The sequence below is a fragment of the Gekko japonicus genome, unplaced genomic scaffold (genome assembly GCF_001447785.1).
Source record: "Gekko japonicus isolate JY-2015 unplaced genomic scaffold, Gekko_japonicus_V1.1 scaffold1408, whole genome shotgun sequence".
Classification (NCBI taxonomy): domain Eukaryota; kingdom Metazoa; phylum Chordata; class Lepidosauria; order Squamata; family Gekkonidae; genus Gekko; species Gekko japonicus.
The window spans coordinates 96,090-111,384 of record NW_015163131.1 but is presented as its reverse complement, the minus strand read 5'-3'; the positions used below and the strand labels follow the sequence as shown (position 1 = coordinate 111,384).

The 15,295-nt window shown below is 50.5% G+C and overlaps 1 protein-coding gene across 1 annotated transcript in view; it reads left to right on the top strand.

Annotated features, from left to right (window-relative positions):
- The window catches only part of PLCB1 (phospholipase C beta 1), a 375,074-nt gene that overhangs the window by 290,311 nt on the left and 69,468 nt on the right, over positions 1-15,295 (top strand). Inside the window, exons 14-17 of the mRNA XM_015406942.1 lie at positions 2,491-2,561; positions 6,134-6,230; positions 12,487-12,571; positions 14,041-14,165. Of these exons, the coding sequence (XP_015262428.1) occupies positions 2,491-2,561; positions 6,134-6,230; positions 12,487-12,571; positions 14,041-14,165 (378 nt within the window). The remainder of the gene's footprint in view (positions 1-2,490; positions 2,562-6,133; positions 6,231-12,486; positions 12,572-14,040; positions 14,166-15,295) is intronic.

Here is a 15,295-nt window from a genome sequence, read left to right as displayed (position 1 = left end):
GGTCATCTAGTCCAACCCCCTGCAGTCTGCAGGAGCACAGCCGAAAGATAGCCCTACGACATACCCGGAAGATGGTCGTCAAGCCTCCGCTTGAAAACGTCCAGCGAAGGAGCATCCACCACCTCCCAAGGCGGTCTGTTCTACTGCTCAACCACTCTGACAGTTAGGAAGTTCCTCCTGATATTTAGCCGTTAACGAATCCCTTGTCATTTCCACCCATTAGATCTAGTCTTGCAATCCGGAGCAAGAGAGAACAGATCCGCTCCATCTTCTACATGGCAGCCCTTCAAATACTTGAAGACTGCAATCATGTCCCCTCTAAGCCTTCTCTTTCCCAGGCTAAACAGACCCAACTCTCTCAGCCTTTCCTCATAAGACCTGGATTCCAGCCCTCTTACCATCCTGGTTGCCCTCTTCTGGACACGCTCGAGCTTGTCAACATCCTTCCTAAAATGTGGTGCCCAGAACTGGACACAGGACTCCAGGTGGGGCCTGACCATATATTTATTATATGGTGTACGCAATGGCAAAGATTAAAAGATTAAAAACATAAGGTCTGCTTATGTCAATGTTCTATGCAGTCTGATATTCAGACCTTATGTTTTTAATCTTTGCCATCATGCATACCATATAATAAATATATATTCTGATAATATTTCATTTGAGGTAATTTGACCCTTGCAGCATTATCAGTATATTTTGGGTTGGTTTTGTTTTATCGTTTTTTCTTTGTTTACCCTCTTCCCTGTGTACATTTTTTGTTTTTGTGCGTGTGCAGCAAAGCAGGTCTGGCCTGATCTAGTCCATGGGGTCGCGAAGAGTCGGACTCGACTGTGCGACTGAACAACAAGAAAAGCAAAGCAGATACATTTCTCCAAGGAGAATAGTAGGGTCGCTTCCCATTTTTAACACTTCACTTGTAATATTTTTATGCCACCCTCTTACTTGAAGAAAAACACTCTAAGTGGCTTACGGGGGGAAATGGGAACATTAACATTGGGTAGATAAAAATAAGAATTTAAACTAATAAGAATGAAATGGCAAGTGAACTATCTAATCTGTCTTAAAATACTGATTGAGCCTGGGACTCAACCTGGGACCTTCTGCAGGCCAAGCACGTGCCGCAGCAGTGAGCCAGTCTTCCCTCTAAGCTGAGTCACAGTGTGAGCTGGCTCACAGTTCTTTAGCCTCCGGCTCACTCATTTTTGCCTTCGCTCAGGAAGGAGGGCTCCAGAGCAGTGTTCCTTCTAAGATGAGTGAGTGTGAGGTAGCTCATAGTTTTTTAGCCTCTGGCTCACACATTTTTGCCTTAGCTCAGGAAGGAGGGCTCCAGAGCACACTCATTTATGCAGGAGCCAAATCCCTCACTCACAACGTTAATGCCCATAGCTCGCAAAGTAGAATTTTTGCACCCAGGACTCCACAGCTTAGAGGGAGCATGGCCTGTGAGCCACTGCTCCCCTAATGATCTGTGGTTTTTAATTAAGTTTTCTACCTTTTCAGGAAAGAAAGGCGCCTTTGAAACCGAAATTCCCCCGATAGTTTGTTTGTAACAGCTAAAGATTCTGTGTTCCGTCTGTGGGCTTGTGTCAATTTGACAATCTTGACTGTTCTTTTCCCGTTCTGCCTCAGCAACAGTTCTGTTTGCAGAGTATACAAAGCCGTGCAACTTATGCAGCCTGGGCACGTAAGGCAGAAGAGGGTGGGGCGGGGCAAGGCGGGGCAAGGAGAAGGAGAGGTCATGGGCTGCAACGAGATGGTCCTCTATCCCTGCTTGCCATTTAGAATCTGGTGGTCAGTAAAAAGAGTTTAAGTATTCCAGGTATAAACCATGTTCTTCTGTGTGGCTTCCTCCGTAGCGATTGTTCTGTCGCTGTGTCACTTGGAGTCCATTCCTGTTGTTGGGTAATCTGAGCACCACACTGTTACCCCCCTATTACTGTGTGGAAGGTCTTGTCCGGGCTCCGTGGCATGTGGGTAAACGGTTTGAAAAATAAAGTTTGATGGTCCAGTTGGGCACCTTTAAGACCAACAAAGCTTTATTCTGTGTATAAGCTTACATGTGCATGCACACGTCTTTAGATATGGTTTGAAAAGCAGTTGACAACGCTGCTGTTCATGTTGCAACTATGATACTGCGATGGTCTTGGAAGCAGTGTTGCCTCTAAGCTGAGTTGGTGTGAGCTAGCTCACAGTTTTTAGCCTCCAGCTCACACCTTTTTTGTCTTCGCTCAGGAAGGAGGGCTCCAGAGCAAACTCATGTATGCAGTAGCCAAATCGCTCGCTCGCGACTTCAATGCCCCAGGAGCTCACAAAGTGGGATTTTTGCTCATAGGACTCCACAGCTTAGAGGGAGGCATTGCTTGGAAGTGAAGCTTCTCTGGGCGGGGGTGTGTGTAATAAAATGTGTACCTCGGGGTGGGAGGGGAATGAGCTTTCTTCTTCCTGTATTCTATGCTGAGTCTTCTTGTTCCAATTAAAATGTTGCAGGCGAAGCGGAGATAGAGAGTGACGATGACGACGACTACGACGATGAGTGCAAAAAATCATCAATGGAAGAAGTAAGGGATTAATCGCTTTCAAGTACATGTTGCCTTGACAGGACTTCTGGAAGTACGGTTTGCATTTCTGCCGACATGACTAAGTGCAAGACTGCCATCTTGTGGATGCCGAGGACTAATAGCCGGCCGCAAACATTTAGAGAGCTGTGCTGAAGGGATCCAGTGGTTGAGATAACCCTGTCTGAAGCGTGTAGGACCCCCAGTTGCCCCTTCTAATGGGGGGGGGGGTTTGGTCTGCTCAGTGTCCGTGTGATGGAGAACCCTTCTGGGGCCTTGAGTGGAAATCAGCAGGTCTGACGCAAGGAGGCCAGCGAAGAGTGTGGACCGAAACACAATCCAATGCTCCCCCGAGCAATGGCCCATCTGACAGTTGGGGGCAATTGATAATAGACGTTTGTCCCTGGAAGGCGAGATAGCTCAGAGCCCCCAGTCGTTCCGGACACGGGTGTGTGTGTGTGTGTGTGTGTGTGCATTTGGCAAGACTCCAGCCGATACTTGTGTGTGGCTTTGGAGGAAGCTTGGCCTGTTCTCTGGATTCCTTTGAAGCGATGGGGAACACCTTGGCTCTCTGCCTGGAGAACGGCGGTCCTTTCTCTTTTGACAGCTGCGCTGCGCTCGTGTTGACAGCAACCCGTGGAGCTGGCTGGTCAGGTTGCGGTGCTACAACCGGGGGTGACTTGCCTTTTGCGAGGGTCTGTTTGTATTGGTTTGAACAGACCTTGGGCACTGGTGGTCACGGCCCTGGCTTTATGTCCCTGGATGGTAAGAGGGACAGCCCTCCTCCACCAAAGGTTGTGCCCAAAGCCACAGTGCCCTCGTCATGGTCAGGCGGGGTGGTAGTGGGTGAAAGAATGCCATACTGCATATCTGTTACCCATATAGTTTGGCATAGATCACATATTGGCAGATATATTACCCATTAAAGCGTCCCCTGATGATTCAGCCCAGAGTCTAAAATTACCTGATTGCCCCTCAGGTCTAAATGGTACGCGTGCGGAGGAGGTGGGCACGGTAGCTTAGGAGACTGATTAGTGAGAGTTTTGCTTGTCAGATCTTTAGGAGACACTAAAAATACCTGCCATTTTGAGTATCTTAGATACATTGGAGTGCCCCGTCCTTATCTGAGTGTGCCAGGAGATGTGTCACAGCTTTTTTTTTGGAAACCCAGAAGAATTTTAATAGTTGCCTCAAAATTACTTTTTGGAACGTCCCACCCCCATTCTGGCTTTGGCAACTAAGGACACCTCTTGTATCCTCCCCCCCAACAAAAAATATTCCTTAGTGCAGGCGAACAATAGGACTGCGTTTCCATCATTAGGCAAACTGCACAGCGAGAGTGGTAGTTGTCCTCAAACCTCTGACATTTATGCACTAGATTAAAAGTAAGATTGTGGAGAATTTCGGCTCATTTTGTGTTTCAAAATGAAGGGGCCTATAAAATGTTATCTCTCTCTCTCTCTCTGTTCTTTTTTTTTTAAAGAGGCTCTTAATGTTATCTCTTCGTCTGGCTGTTTGAAACCGTTTCCCTGCTCTCTGTGGCTGCTGCTTGGGTGCTGTTCCCCCACCCCCACCCCCACCCTCAGGTGATCCTGGGCAGCCTCCAGGGCCCTGCACTAGGCGGGATGATGCCACCATGCCACACGGCCAGCCCTCTTTGACTATGACACGCCACTGAGGGCAAATGAAGCCAACCTAAAGCGAGGACTTTTCTTTATAATGCCCTCGCTCTGAATGGGCAGACACTTTCCCCAAGAGGTCAGTTGGAATTCCACAGATCGAAATTTGAGTTCAGCTCTCCCCAATTCAGTTCCACTTCTTTCTTGTGAGGAACAAACCACCGAGTCATTGTTTTTCTGTTTCGTTCATTCCCCCCCCTCGTGCTATTTGAAATTAATGCATTTTCAGTGTTTGTCTTTTTGTGTCAGTTGTGTGCCACTGGCTTATAAATGGCAGGACACCCCCCCCCCCAAATGAATAGCAGGAACAAAAAATGATGGAATCAACATGGAAGTGTCAGCGGGCACATCAGTTCCTAACTTTCACCTCCCTTTTTTGTTCTTTCGGGGGAAATTGCCAAGGGGGAAGCGTTTCCCACCAGTATTGAAGACCCCGCTATTTTCACCTCCGTCCTACGTAAAATCCTGGAAGATTTTTTATGCCCATTTTGAAAGCTGTGTTCAAATAATAAGAAACAAAACAGCATAACTCGGCACGGCAGTATTGCATCAGGAATGTCCAGTGACTCTGAAATCTTGGATACTGAGAAGCAGGCTACCAGTGTCCAGTGTTCCCTCTAAGCTGTGGAGTCTTGTGAGCAAAAATCGTACTTTGTGAGCTCCTGGCATTAAAGTTGTGAGGGAGCCATTTGGCTGCCGCATCAATTAGTTTGCTCTGGAGCCCCATCCTTCCTGAGCTAAGACAAAAATGTGTGAACCGGAGGCTAAAAAACTGTGAGCTAGCTCGCACTAACTCAGCTTAGAGGGAACATTGCCAGTGTCTCAAATAAAGTTAAAGTGAAATTGAGACCTGCAGTTCAGGAGTCCCCCTCGTTTCCTGAAAGTTTGGCAGTGCCCTCTGTAGGTTTGTATCCCATCTGTCAAGTTTCCAGTAACAGGGTGTGTGTGTGTGTGTGGAATGGGACATTTCCCTCACCTCTCTCATGCATTTCTGGGGGATCCCCTTCCCCCCCCCCCAATAGCATTTGGGGATGCCGAGAGAGGTGGCAGGTGAGGAAATATTCTGTTCTGCTGATGGGAAATGCCTTCCGTTAACAGGTTGATCATGCCTTGCCACAGTAGGAAGGAATTGTTGTGTGGTGGGTTGCCTGTGTCACTGCCTAGAGGTCCAAGGGCCATTGGGGGGGGGTGGCGGCCAAGGGAGGAACCATCGAAGCCCCATCCATTAAGCAAGGAATCAGCAAGCTCTGAGAACTTGTTCCCGCTGCTCAAAATAAATGAATGAAGTCATCTTTAAACAAACAAACAAACAAACAATCAGCTGCTATGTGACTGCAGTGATGAAAGGGAGAGTGACCTTGGCTGCTTGTATTGGCGGGGGGGGGGGGGGGGGCTGGCTGTGTCTCTGCCTGGCCCTCACTGTCGAATTGGCCTCCCTCCTCTGCCTTTGCCCTGTTTCTTGCCTTTTCTGAAAAGTATGTGAGCCTCACAGTCAGGCTTGTTGTAGTTTTAATTCTTGCGTGCCGCTTGTCCAGCAGCTCTGTGTGTGAAATTTCAGCCACTGCTTTGTGGGAGAAGATTCACAGTGAATAAAGTGTTGGGGTTCACGTCTCTCCATCTTAGCGTAGCTTTAGAGGGGTTACCAGTCTTGAAAGGGTTGCTTGGCTCTTGGATGTTTTGCCACTGGCAGGGCTGGAGGAGACCGTCTGTTCCCGAGAAGCTTCCGCAGGGCTGGCTTTTGAACGGCAAAGGAGACGCCGTGACGCGGTGTGTGTGTGTGTGGGGGGGGGAGTTGGAAAGGTGCCTGAGGTTTGCTTGGGTGGCTTTCAAAGCCCTGTCAGAATGGTTGTCATCAGTGGCCAAGACTTCTCTTGATATCCGTCTCTCTGTCCCCAGGGAACAGCCGGGAGCGAGGCCATGGCCACCGAGGAAATGTCCAACTTGGTGAACTACATCCAGCCGGTGAAGTTTGAATCGTTCGAGACGTCTAAAAGTGAGCATGCAGAGTTGCGGCAGCATCCCATTTTCTTGTCTTGTCATACTCCTGTTTTACGTTGGTGGAGTTCATTAGCTTAATATCAGCATAAACCTTTTCATGCCTTTCCACTACACAGTAGGAAGCTGGACTGTCCAATAGGGTCGTCACCTGTTTGTCCGTTTGCCTGGGAAGCTTTTGAAGTGCGTGGTGGTCTTCTCGGAAGGTGCCGGTAGTTGGGCAGTGGGGGACATCGAGGCCGGAACGTGGAAGGGAAAGCTAGGATTTCTGACCCTCTGTCATGACCCCCAGCGGGTTGCCACCTTCTGCTGTCACCACCCTGGACTTCAGGTCCCTTGAGAAGGCCCAGGGAACCCTCCCAAAATGCCCCTTTTAAGCTGAGAAACATCGGCATGATGACCAGGCAGAGAACAATTAGACAAACAGTTTATTAATACAGTACTGGGGCAAGGAAAAAGAGAGAAGCTGCTTTAAAATATAGAACAGTGTCTAAAGGCAAAAATAAACAAATCTAACGTGACTACCCAGGGGTCATTTCGTAGATAAAGAGCTAGGGGAACTCATTAGCATAACTCATTAGCATATGCCACACCCCCTGACATCACCGGAAGTGTGTCATGAGGCCACACCCCCTGACATCACCGGAAGTGTGTCATAAGGCCACACACCCCACCCCCAACGGTCCCGGCCGCCGCCGGCGGCCTGGGCGGGGCTTCGTCATGTGCCCCACCCCCTTGGACCTCACCCGGGGGAACTGCGATCCCCCGTGAACCCCCCGAAATGACCTCTGTGACTACCTATTTCTCCTTAACTGTTACTACTCAAGGCCCACAACCCTTTTATACTAGGCCTGTGCCTGTTCTCACTCTGTCCCAAGTGAGGGATCTTTCTCCTCAGACCAGACTGTACCCTCAGCTTAACTCTGTGAGAGGGAAGACCGCAGAAGAGAAAAGAGCGCAGTTCCACAGTTCACAAAGCTTAAGTTCAGTCTCCTCACACAATCCCTGAACCCTGATTGGTTACAACCGTCGCTGAGCATTGTGGGAATTGTAGGCTGTGTCTGCTTTCCACTCCCATAACAGGTCTCCTGGGGCCTAGGCCTCACTCGGCCTGTCTCCCAGTCCTACACAGGTCATGACACCCTCCCAGTGGGTAATTCCAGCTAAGAGTCAGGTGGTGTGTGTGGGGGGCTACTTATGTGTGAAATAAAAGGCCCTTCAGGGGCTGAGAAACACCTTAGAGAGCCGGACAAAATAACGCCTGTAGGCCAGAGCAGACCTCCTGAGGGCCCCTGGTATCTTTGGCCACTGTGTGACCCAGAGTGTTGGACTGGGTGGGCCACTGGCCTGATCCAACACTGGCTTCTCCTATGTTCTTATGTCTGGGGCAAGGGATGCTCTGTATTCTTGGTGCATTGGGGGGGGGGTCAACAGTGGGAGGGCTTCTAGTGTCCCGGCCCCACTGCTGGACCTCCTGGTGGCCCCTGGTATCTTTGGCCACTGTGTGACACAGAGTGTTGGACTGGATGGGCCTTTGGCCTGATCCAACATTGGCTTCTCTGATGTTCTTATGTTCATCCTGCCACACGAGTAAAGAAGAGGCACAAGTTGCATTAGGTAATGCTGTAAGGCCAAGGAGCAGGGAAGAAAACCTTCCTATCGCACTTCTAAGTGAATGCCTCCTCACTTTTGAAAGGACCCAATGAGTTCTGTGTCATTTCTTGAAAGGCGAATGCAGGCAGTTGACATGGTGGGTTGTCAGTCCCCTGTTACATAGAATGGTGCCTTTCTTCTGAAGGCAGTAGAGTTTCTTCTCTTGCTTGACAGCTAACCTTAAAGTTCTCGTCGACAGCATATAAAGCATATTCATCTGTGGTGAGGCTGGGACCAAAAATAACTCTTGCTACTGTTCTCTAAGCTGACAGCAGTGGGGATGTAAAAAGGCTAAGAGCTCCGTCCAGTTGACGTTAAGCAGTTTCCAGTCCTGTTGATTTCAGTGGGAGAGACGTTTAAGGCCTGCCCTGAAATCAGCCCGGTACAAAGTGCTTCTTAAGCGTGGTGACAGTGTTCCCCAAGAGTTTAAACATGATGGTGTGCTAGAAAGGGTAGCAGGATTATTAATTTTTTGGCAAAACTCCTTCATTTTCATGAATAAAATGAATAGGACTGTCAATCCCATCTTCCTGCATCAATTTTATTCATTGCCCAAAGAACCTAATGGGCCAGGCTCCCGGTTTCCTGCTGCTTTCTGCCGAAACGGGCATGCTGGGAATGCACTTTGCAGCATCTTGAGAAAACAAACCACTACCTTGTTGATCCTTAAAGCATAACACACACCCCCCCGCCCCCCACTTCAAGACAGGCCATCTTGTTTCACTTGGCTTTTAGCAAGGCGGCTGACTGTGACCTCTGCTGCTGCCTTCAAAAGATTGACAGCAGCAAATAAAAATACAGTTCTACATTTGAAATGACTGTTTGTAGACCCAGCCTATGCAAAGGTTAAAAATCCCAAACCTGCATCCAGCTTTTCTGGACAACAGCCTGGCTCTTGGGTCCCAGAAGTGTACTGTAGCGTAGTTGTGTTTTCAAAACGCACCACAGAACACCACACAGAAACTGGGAGTTTTTAGCTGGAGGTGGTAATCCTTAAAGCACTTTTGACCTACTTACTAGAAGCTATAGTGTAAAGTTCAAATGCGTGTCTAAACAGGTGTTTTGTGTGGGGGGGGGGGTGGAGGAGCTCACGCTTTGGTTGAGTTGGCTGGCCACCAAGAATGTCACCACCTCTGTTGTGCAGCACAATGATTCTACGCTCACGTTGTGTTGGGCAGGCTGCATGAGGTGCTAAGTCTGCACAGGTCTTCGTCTGCATTTACGGATGATGTACTTGAGGCTCCACACACTCTGGGACTTCCAGATTCAGGGGGGGTCGGCCGTGTTGGTCTGAAGCAACAGAACAAAGTTTGAGTCCAGTTGGGCACCTTGAAGACCAACAGAGTTTCATTCTGGGCGTAAGTTGTGTGCCTGCACATGGAAGCTTATACCCAGAACTAAACTTCGTTGGTCTTAAAGATGCCACTGAACTCAAAACTTTGTTCTTTGGGACTTTCAGTAAACCCCAAACCCAGTGGGAAGAAGAATATTGTAAAGTCTACTGTGGTATCATGCTGTGCGTGTGACAAGCGATGTGCTACAAGATACCTGACTATCTCTTGGTCATGTACAATGCGACGGTGGCTGCGGTTGTGAGCGCTTCGTGTGCATCGTTTGGCCAATTAAGCATGCCTTGACTGTCTCGTTGCGGTCTACACCCCAGGAGATGTGTGACTCATCCCTGACTCCCGCTGGAAACGGTGGGCGTGAGCATAAAAAATGGATGTGGAGTCAAAGCCTAAGGCTGCGTTCCGAACAAACCCACGTGGAATTAAACTCTTTTGAAGTTGGTCGGCCTCGCCTCTAAAGTAAATATTTAGGCTCAGGATAGAAGCCTTTTCTGTCGGCACCGGTACAATTCCGGCTGGTGTTTGTTGAGGTCTCCTACTGTATGTGCTGCCTGGCACAGAGTTTCCATGCCGGCAGTGCTTATTCCTGTCAGCGGCTGATACGAGCGCAGAAACTCTGGTCGCGTGAAATGTTACAGTCACGTGATGACCAGCAGAACGCATGGCAGCTGTGGGAAGGGTCACATGGAGGCCGTGTCCAATCACCAGCCCCGAAGACATCAGGTCTTCCTGAAGAAGCAGCCGGATTGGTGCTGCAGCTGCTGCTACGCAGCCCAGTGTCTGCCCTTCTCTCCATTCATGATTAAGGAAGTCCGGCACAGAAACCGTCCGGTTCAGAGCCGCCTGTCACCAGGCAAAGCCTTGTGGATTTTCCTGTGCTCCCCAAAGGTCTCAGGAATGATGATTGGCCAGCACTTCTTTGTGATTTCTCCTTCAGCATCCTTTTTCAGGTTTATGAGGACTTCAGGACGAAACCTACAAGTGAAGAGCAAGAGTCCAGGGGCGGGGGTTGCAAGGTCCCGCCTGGCTGCTAGCTGGGGGCTCCAGGGTCCCCTCTGGGATCTTCTGGCACGCGCACCGCAGTGTCATCACCCAGAAGTGACATAATCATGTCACCAATGTTGGGGGGATGACACTCTAGTTTTTGGTCAAAACTCTATGGTTTGAGCCCCATTTCACCATAGAGTTTTGCCCAAAAACTAGAGTGTCCCCCCCCCATTGTCAGCAATGTGATGGCGTCACTTCTGGGTGACATCACCGCGTTGCGTTTGGGGGCATTCGTGGGCGGGGGAATCCTCACTCAGACCGGGGGGCCTGGCAACCCTATTGAAGACGAACACAATGTGTGGCAGGGGGTGAGCTCTCATGAGTCACTGCCCACTTCTTCAGATACAGCTAGAATGGGAGTCCATCTGTCCTTTATATCTTGGAGAGTGGAGCGATTTCAGGTCCAAGAAATAAGGACAGACGGACTCATGTTTGGTCCATATCAGAAGAAGTGACTGCGGGGACTCCGGAACGCTCCTCCCCTGCCACAGATTGTGTTAGTCTTTCAGGTGCTCCTGGACTCCTGCTCTTTTCTGCTGCTGCAGACAGACTAACAGGGCTGCCCATCTTGGATCTATCTACACACAAGTAAAGGCATTCCTCTCTTCACGTGGAACTACAATTTCCTGGGTAGCATGCCATCCGAATTTGTATACTCACCAAATTGGGGTGGGGGGAGTGGTAGACAATTAAAATCCAGGGCAGACAGTCGAAAACCCCCATCTGTAACCTCACTATTTGCGGGAAGAAGCCCGCCCTCTTAAGGCCGAGTAGCAGAGAAAGTTAATTTATTTATATCAGGGCAGGCTCAGGGCAGCACAGGGTGGTACCGTGACGCCACTCCTCCGAAGGAGACTTAAGAAAGAGTCTCGGAATTGTTTCCCGCCTTGAAGGGTTTTCAGTTTCCTGTTCTGAGGGATGTCCTGCAGCCCAACCCTTCTGCCCTCCTCCCTCTGCACCCACCTACCCCACTTCCCTGCACGGGACATCTTACTGCCGCAACACCACCGGCTTTTTAGTCCCATGAGAAAAGGCTGCCTCCACAGAGCCCTTGGCCACTTCAGTGGCTCCAGAACAGGGTGGCTCGGTGGTGGTGAGGCAAGGACTGGGGCTACAGTGAGGACTCCTCTCCACTGTCCAAAGATCTTTCCTGGGTTCCAGTTTCGTTGCAGGCATCATTGAAACTGCTGGACTTCTAAAGCCCTAAACAGGCTGGGGCCCCAAGACCCCGATTTCTTTCTCATATAACCCTCTTCACTCACCAAGAGTGGATTCTTCAGAACTCTTCTCTGGGTGCCTCCTTTGTGGAAGTGAGGAAGGCAGGGGTCATTTCAAGCAGGAACGTGCAGGAATGGCGTTCCGGGAGTAACATGCCCGGCCCCAATTTCCTGCTAGCAGTGCAGGCCCCCCTGACTCCCTGGGCCGCCCGGAGGACTCTCTGCCACCTCCGTGTAGTGGTTAGTGTTCCAGACAAGGATTTGGGAGACCCAGGTTTGAATCTGAGTTGGGGAATATCTGGAGATTTTTGAGGTGGAGCCTGAGCGGTGGGTGTTGCCTTCTGACTCACTTCCGGTGACGTCAGGGGGTGTGGCATATGCAAATAAGAACATAAGAGCTGCCAATGTTGGATCAGGCCAAAGGCCCATCCAGTCCAACACTCTTGTCACACAGTGGCCAGAAATACCAGGTGCCATCAGGAGGTCCAGCAGTGGGGCCGGGACACTAGAAGCCCTCCCAATGTTGACCCCCCCCAAGTTGTGCTAATGAGTTATGCTAATGAGCTCCTGCGCCTCTCTTTCTACGACATGACCCCTGGAGGAAGGTGTCTGCCAGAGGGAGTTTGCGCTGTCTGTGGGGTTCCTCCAGAGGGGAGCCGTGTTCGTCTGCAGTAGAACAGAACAGCTGGGGTTAAGTTCAGCAGCGCCTTTAGAGGCCAACAAGGTTTTCAGGGGGTGGTCTTTCAAGACTCAGAGCTCCCTTCGTCCCTTCGTAGGGAACGCCGTCCAGAGTGAGACTTGACTGGGGCCGTCTTGGTCATCATCATCATCGTGTGACTCGTTCTGTAGTCGAGTGTGACTTTATATCAGTGCTGTTCTTGTGTATCGGAAGCCACTTTGAATGTCCCGGGACAGAAGGCATGATAACACGGGCATCACAGTCCTTACAAAAACAATCACCACAACCTGTTTTTCTCTTAAATTTCAGAACGGAACAAGAGTTTTGAAATGTCTTCCTTTGTGGAAACCAAAGCACTCGAGCAGCTCACGAAATCCCCTGTCGAGTTTGTGGAGTATCTTTGAAATTAAGGCGGCGGGGGGGGGCAATATCTTGGTCACAACGGAGGCAAGAAAGTTGCGGAGGGCTGCCTGTGAGAGGGGCTGGCTAAGGTCTTGTGCAGTACCAGTGCGGGCACCGAGTTAATGCAGATGTTTAAGTCATGTCTAAGTTTGCACCAGAAGTGAACGAGATTCAGGCTCCCCGTCAAATGCCCGCTGCCTTGGTTTCAGCTGCAGACAAGCGGACAAAGGCCAGCCTGACCGGGGGTGTGTGTGTGTGTGGGATCCATGACTGGGCCTTCCCGTTGTTGTTGTTGTTTGTAAGGCCAGCAGCAGCCACGCTGGTCCCTGAGCTCGGCTGGGGCCGAGCACAGAGGGGAGAGATGACTTTGACCCCCCACCCCACCCTGCTGCTCTGGGATCTCACCAGCTGAAACCAGCCTTGCTCTTATTAGCTGTGGGGTGGGGGAGAAGGGTGGCCTCCTCACACTGCCCGCCTGGGTCCCTTTCTGCCGCAGGGAGTGGTTGAAGTCACTTGACAAGTCTGTGCAGTGATGGAGACAGGGCTGGTCTCAGCCACTGGGCAACGCGGGCAGTGGGAGGGGCCCTGGTCTCTCATGGCCCCTCCCCCTGAAGGAGGGGAGAGAAGGAGGAGCGCCGGAGCGCCTGCCGCCACGCACACCTGCCCTGTTGGGGTGGTGGTGGGAGCTCAGGCGACAGGCTGCTGGGGGTGGCGGCGGGGCCTGTCTCTTGCTTGCCCCCGGGGGTGGGGTGTATGTGTCAGTGATTCAGGGGCTCCCTCTGGGAGTTTTGCCCGGGGCCCCAGATCACTGAAAACACCACTGGATGGAAACTTTGAACCTTCCACCACAGCCCTGACAGGAATTGGGGTCCCACGTGGCAAGCAGCAATTGCCCTTTTAATATCATGGATGAAATCCAGTCACAGGTCTCCCGGTGTTGCGCCTGTCTTGCCCTCCACTTCCCCCCGATGGCGCTCTTCATAGATACCTTTTGCAGGGTCATTTGGGAGGCGAAGGTCTGATCGATGGCTGCTGTTTCTCTGCCTCCGACGGCCAGGATTTGGCTCTGCCCGCTTGTCTAATATTCTGCCAGATACTAGTTAATCTCCTTGGGGCCTGCAGTGCGGGTCACTACTGACACATCTGAAGTCCCGTCCTCTCTTCAGAACTGGGGATTACATCGTGGCATTGGATTTTTGAATGTTGTAATGATGAGTGTGGCGGTTTCAGCACCTGTGCCTGTAAGCCCCCCCCCCCCACGCTGAAAGGCCAGGTCGTTCATCTGGGTAGTCCCAGCTAGGGAGAGAAGGGGGGGCGCTGGGGGCACGGAATCATAAGGGGCCAGGTGAGTTGCGGCAGGCGGATGGTTGCATCATATCCGTTTTCAAACATTTTGTCCGCTTCAAGCTTTCTGCCACATCTCTCCGCCGGTCCTGCTTCACCCTTAACCTCCAAATGCAGGTATAACAAGATGCAGCTGAGTCGGATTTATCCAAAAGGGACCCGTGTGGATTCTTCCAATTACATGCCGCAGCTCTTTTGGAACGCCGGCTGTCAGATGGTCGCCCTGAATTTCCAAACTGTCGGTAAGTGCCCCTCCGCCCTGCGGCTTGCTTTATTTCGAGAGAAATGTGACGATAAAATTAACGGTTTGTGAAGTGAAAATGTAAGCACGGCATGCACATTTCTGCTAAAAATAGGGGTCTTTTAAAAAATCATTAGCTTAAAATGAGTAGCTTCTGTTCCTGGCTTTAGACCACCAAGCGTTAAATGGAACAAACATTCAGCATCACATATTTTAACTTGGTATCGAAAGGCTGTGTGTTTCCAGGCAGGCGCTTATTGGGCTGTCGTCTAGCAAACTCATCTCATTGCGATGGCTCTGCCCGAGAGGTAGGGATGGTAATCCAGGCTCTGTGCCGATACTAATCTGGGGGAAGGCAATTAATGACAAAGTATTTGATTAAGAAAATGTAATTAGTCTTGTAGACATCCACAGCAGGAGATCACTGGATGATTTGGTTTTGTTTTGTTTAACCGGATTCCTGCTAAAATTTCAAACACCATCAGGTAAGTGAACCAGAGGCCGGTCAGTAATACCTCTAAGCCTTTGGCAGGAATCCCGTTATGTGGAGTATTAACTCCCGCTGTGGACCCCAATTCCCAGGGAGCCGGCCTCCTCTCCCCTGCTGTGAAGAATCTGCCACCCTGTGGGCAGAGCGTCCACTCCTGACCCCAGGCCGTTGTGGCTTCGATGGAAACAAAGGATGCCTGCAGAGTGGCTCGGAAGACCATTCTCCCCCTCCGAAAAGAGAGGCCGGTGTGACCCCACCACATCCACACGATGGACGATTACCGTGTCCCTTTTAGTCCTCATGCCCATTTCCCACCATTCAGTACCTGATGTAGACAGACACTGGGGGAAAGCAAAGAGCTCGTTCACATACACAGTGTACAAACAGAAGACCATTCGTGCAGTCTCAGTGATTCCTGCTTTGTCATTAACACATTCTTCACCCAAAAAGTAATTAGCACGTGGCATTCACTGTTGCAGGAAGTGTCGGCGGCTACAACCATAGACAGCTTCAAAAGGGGATTGGATCAACATTTGGAGCAGAGGTCCATGAGTGACTACTAACCACAAATTATAGGTGGAAGACTTTCTCTGCGGCAGGGCTGCTCTGTCTTCTTGGTGCTTGGGGGGCAAGAGTGGGAG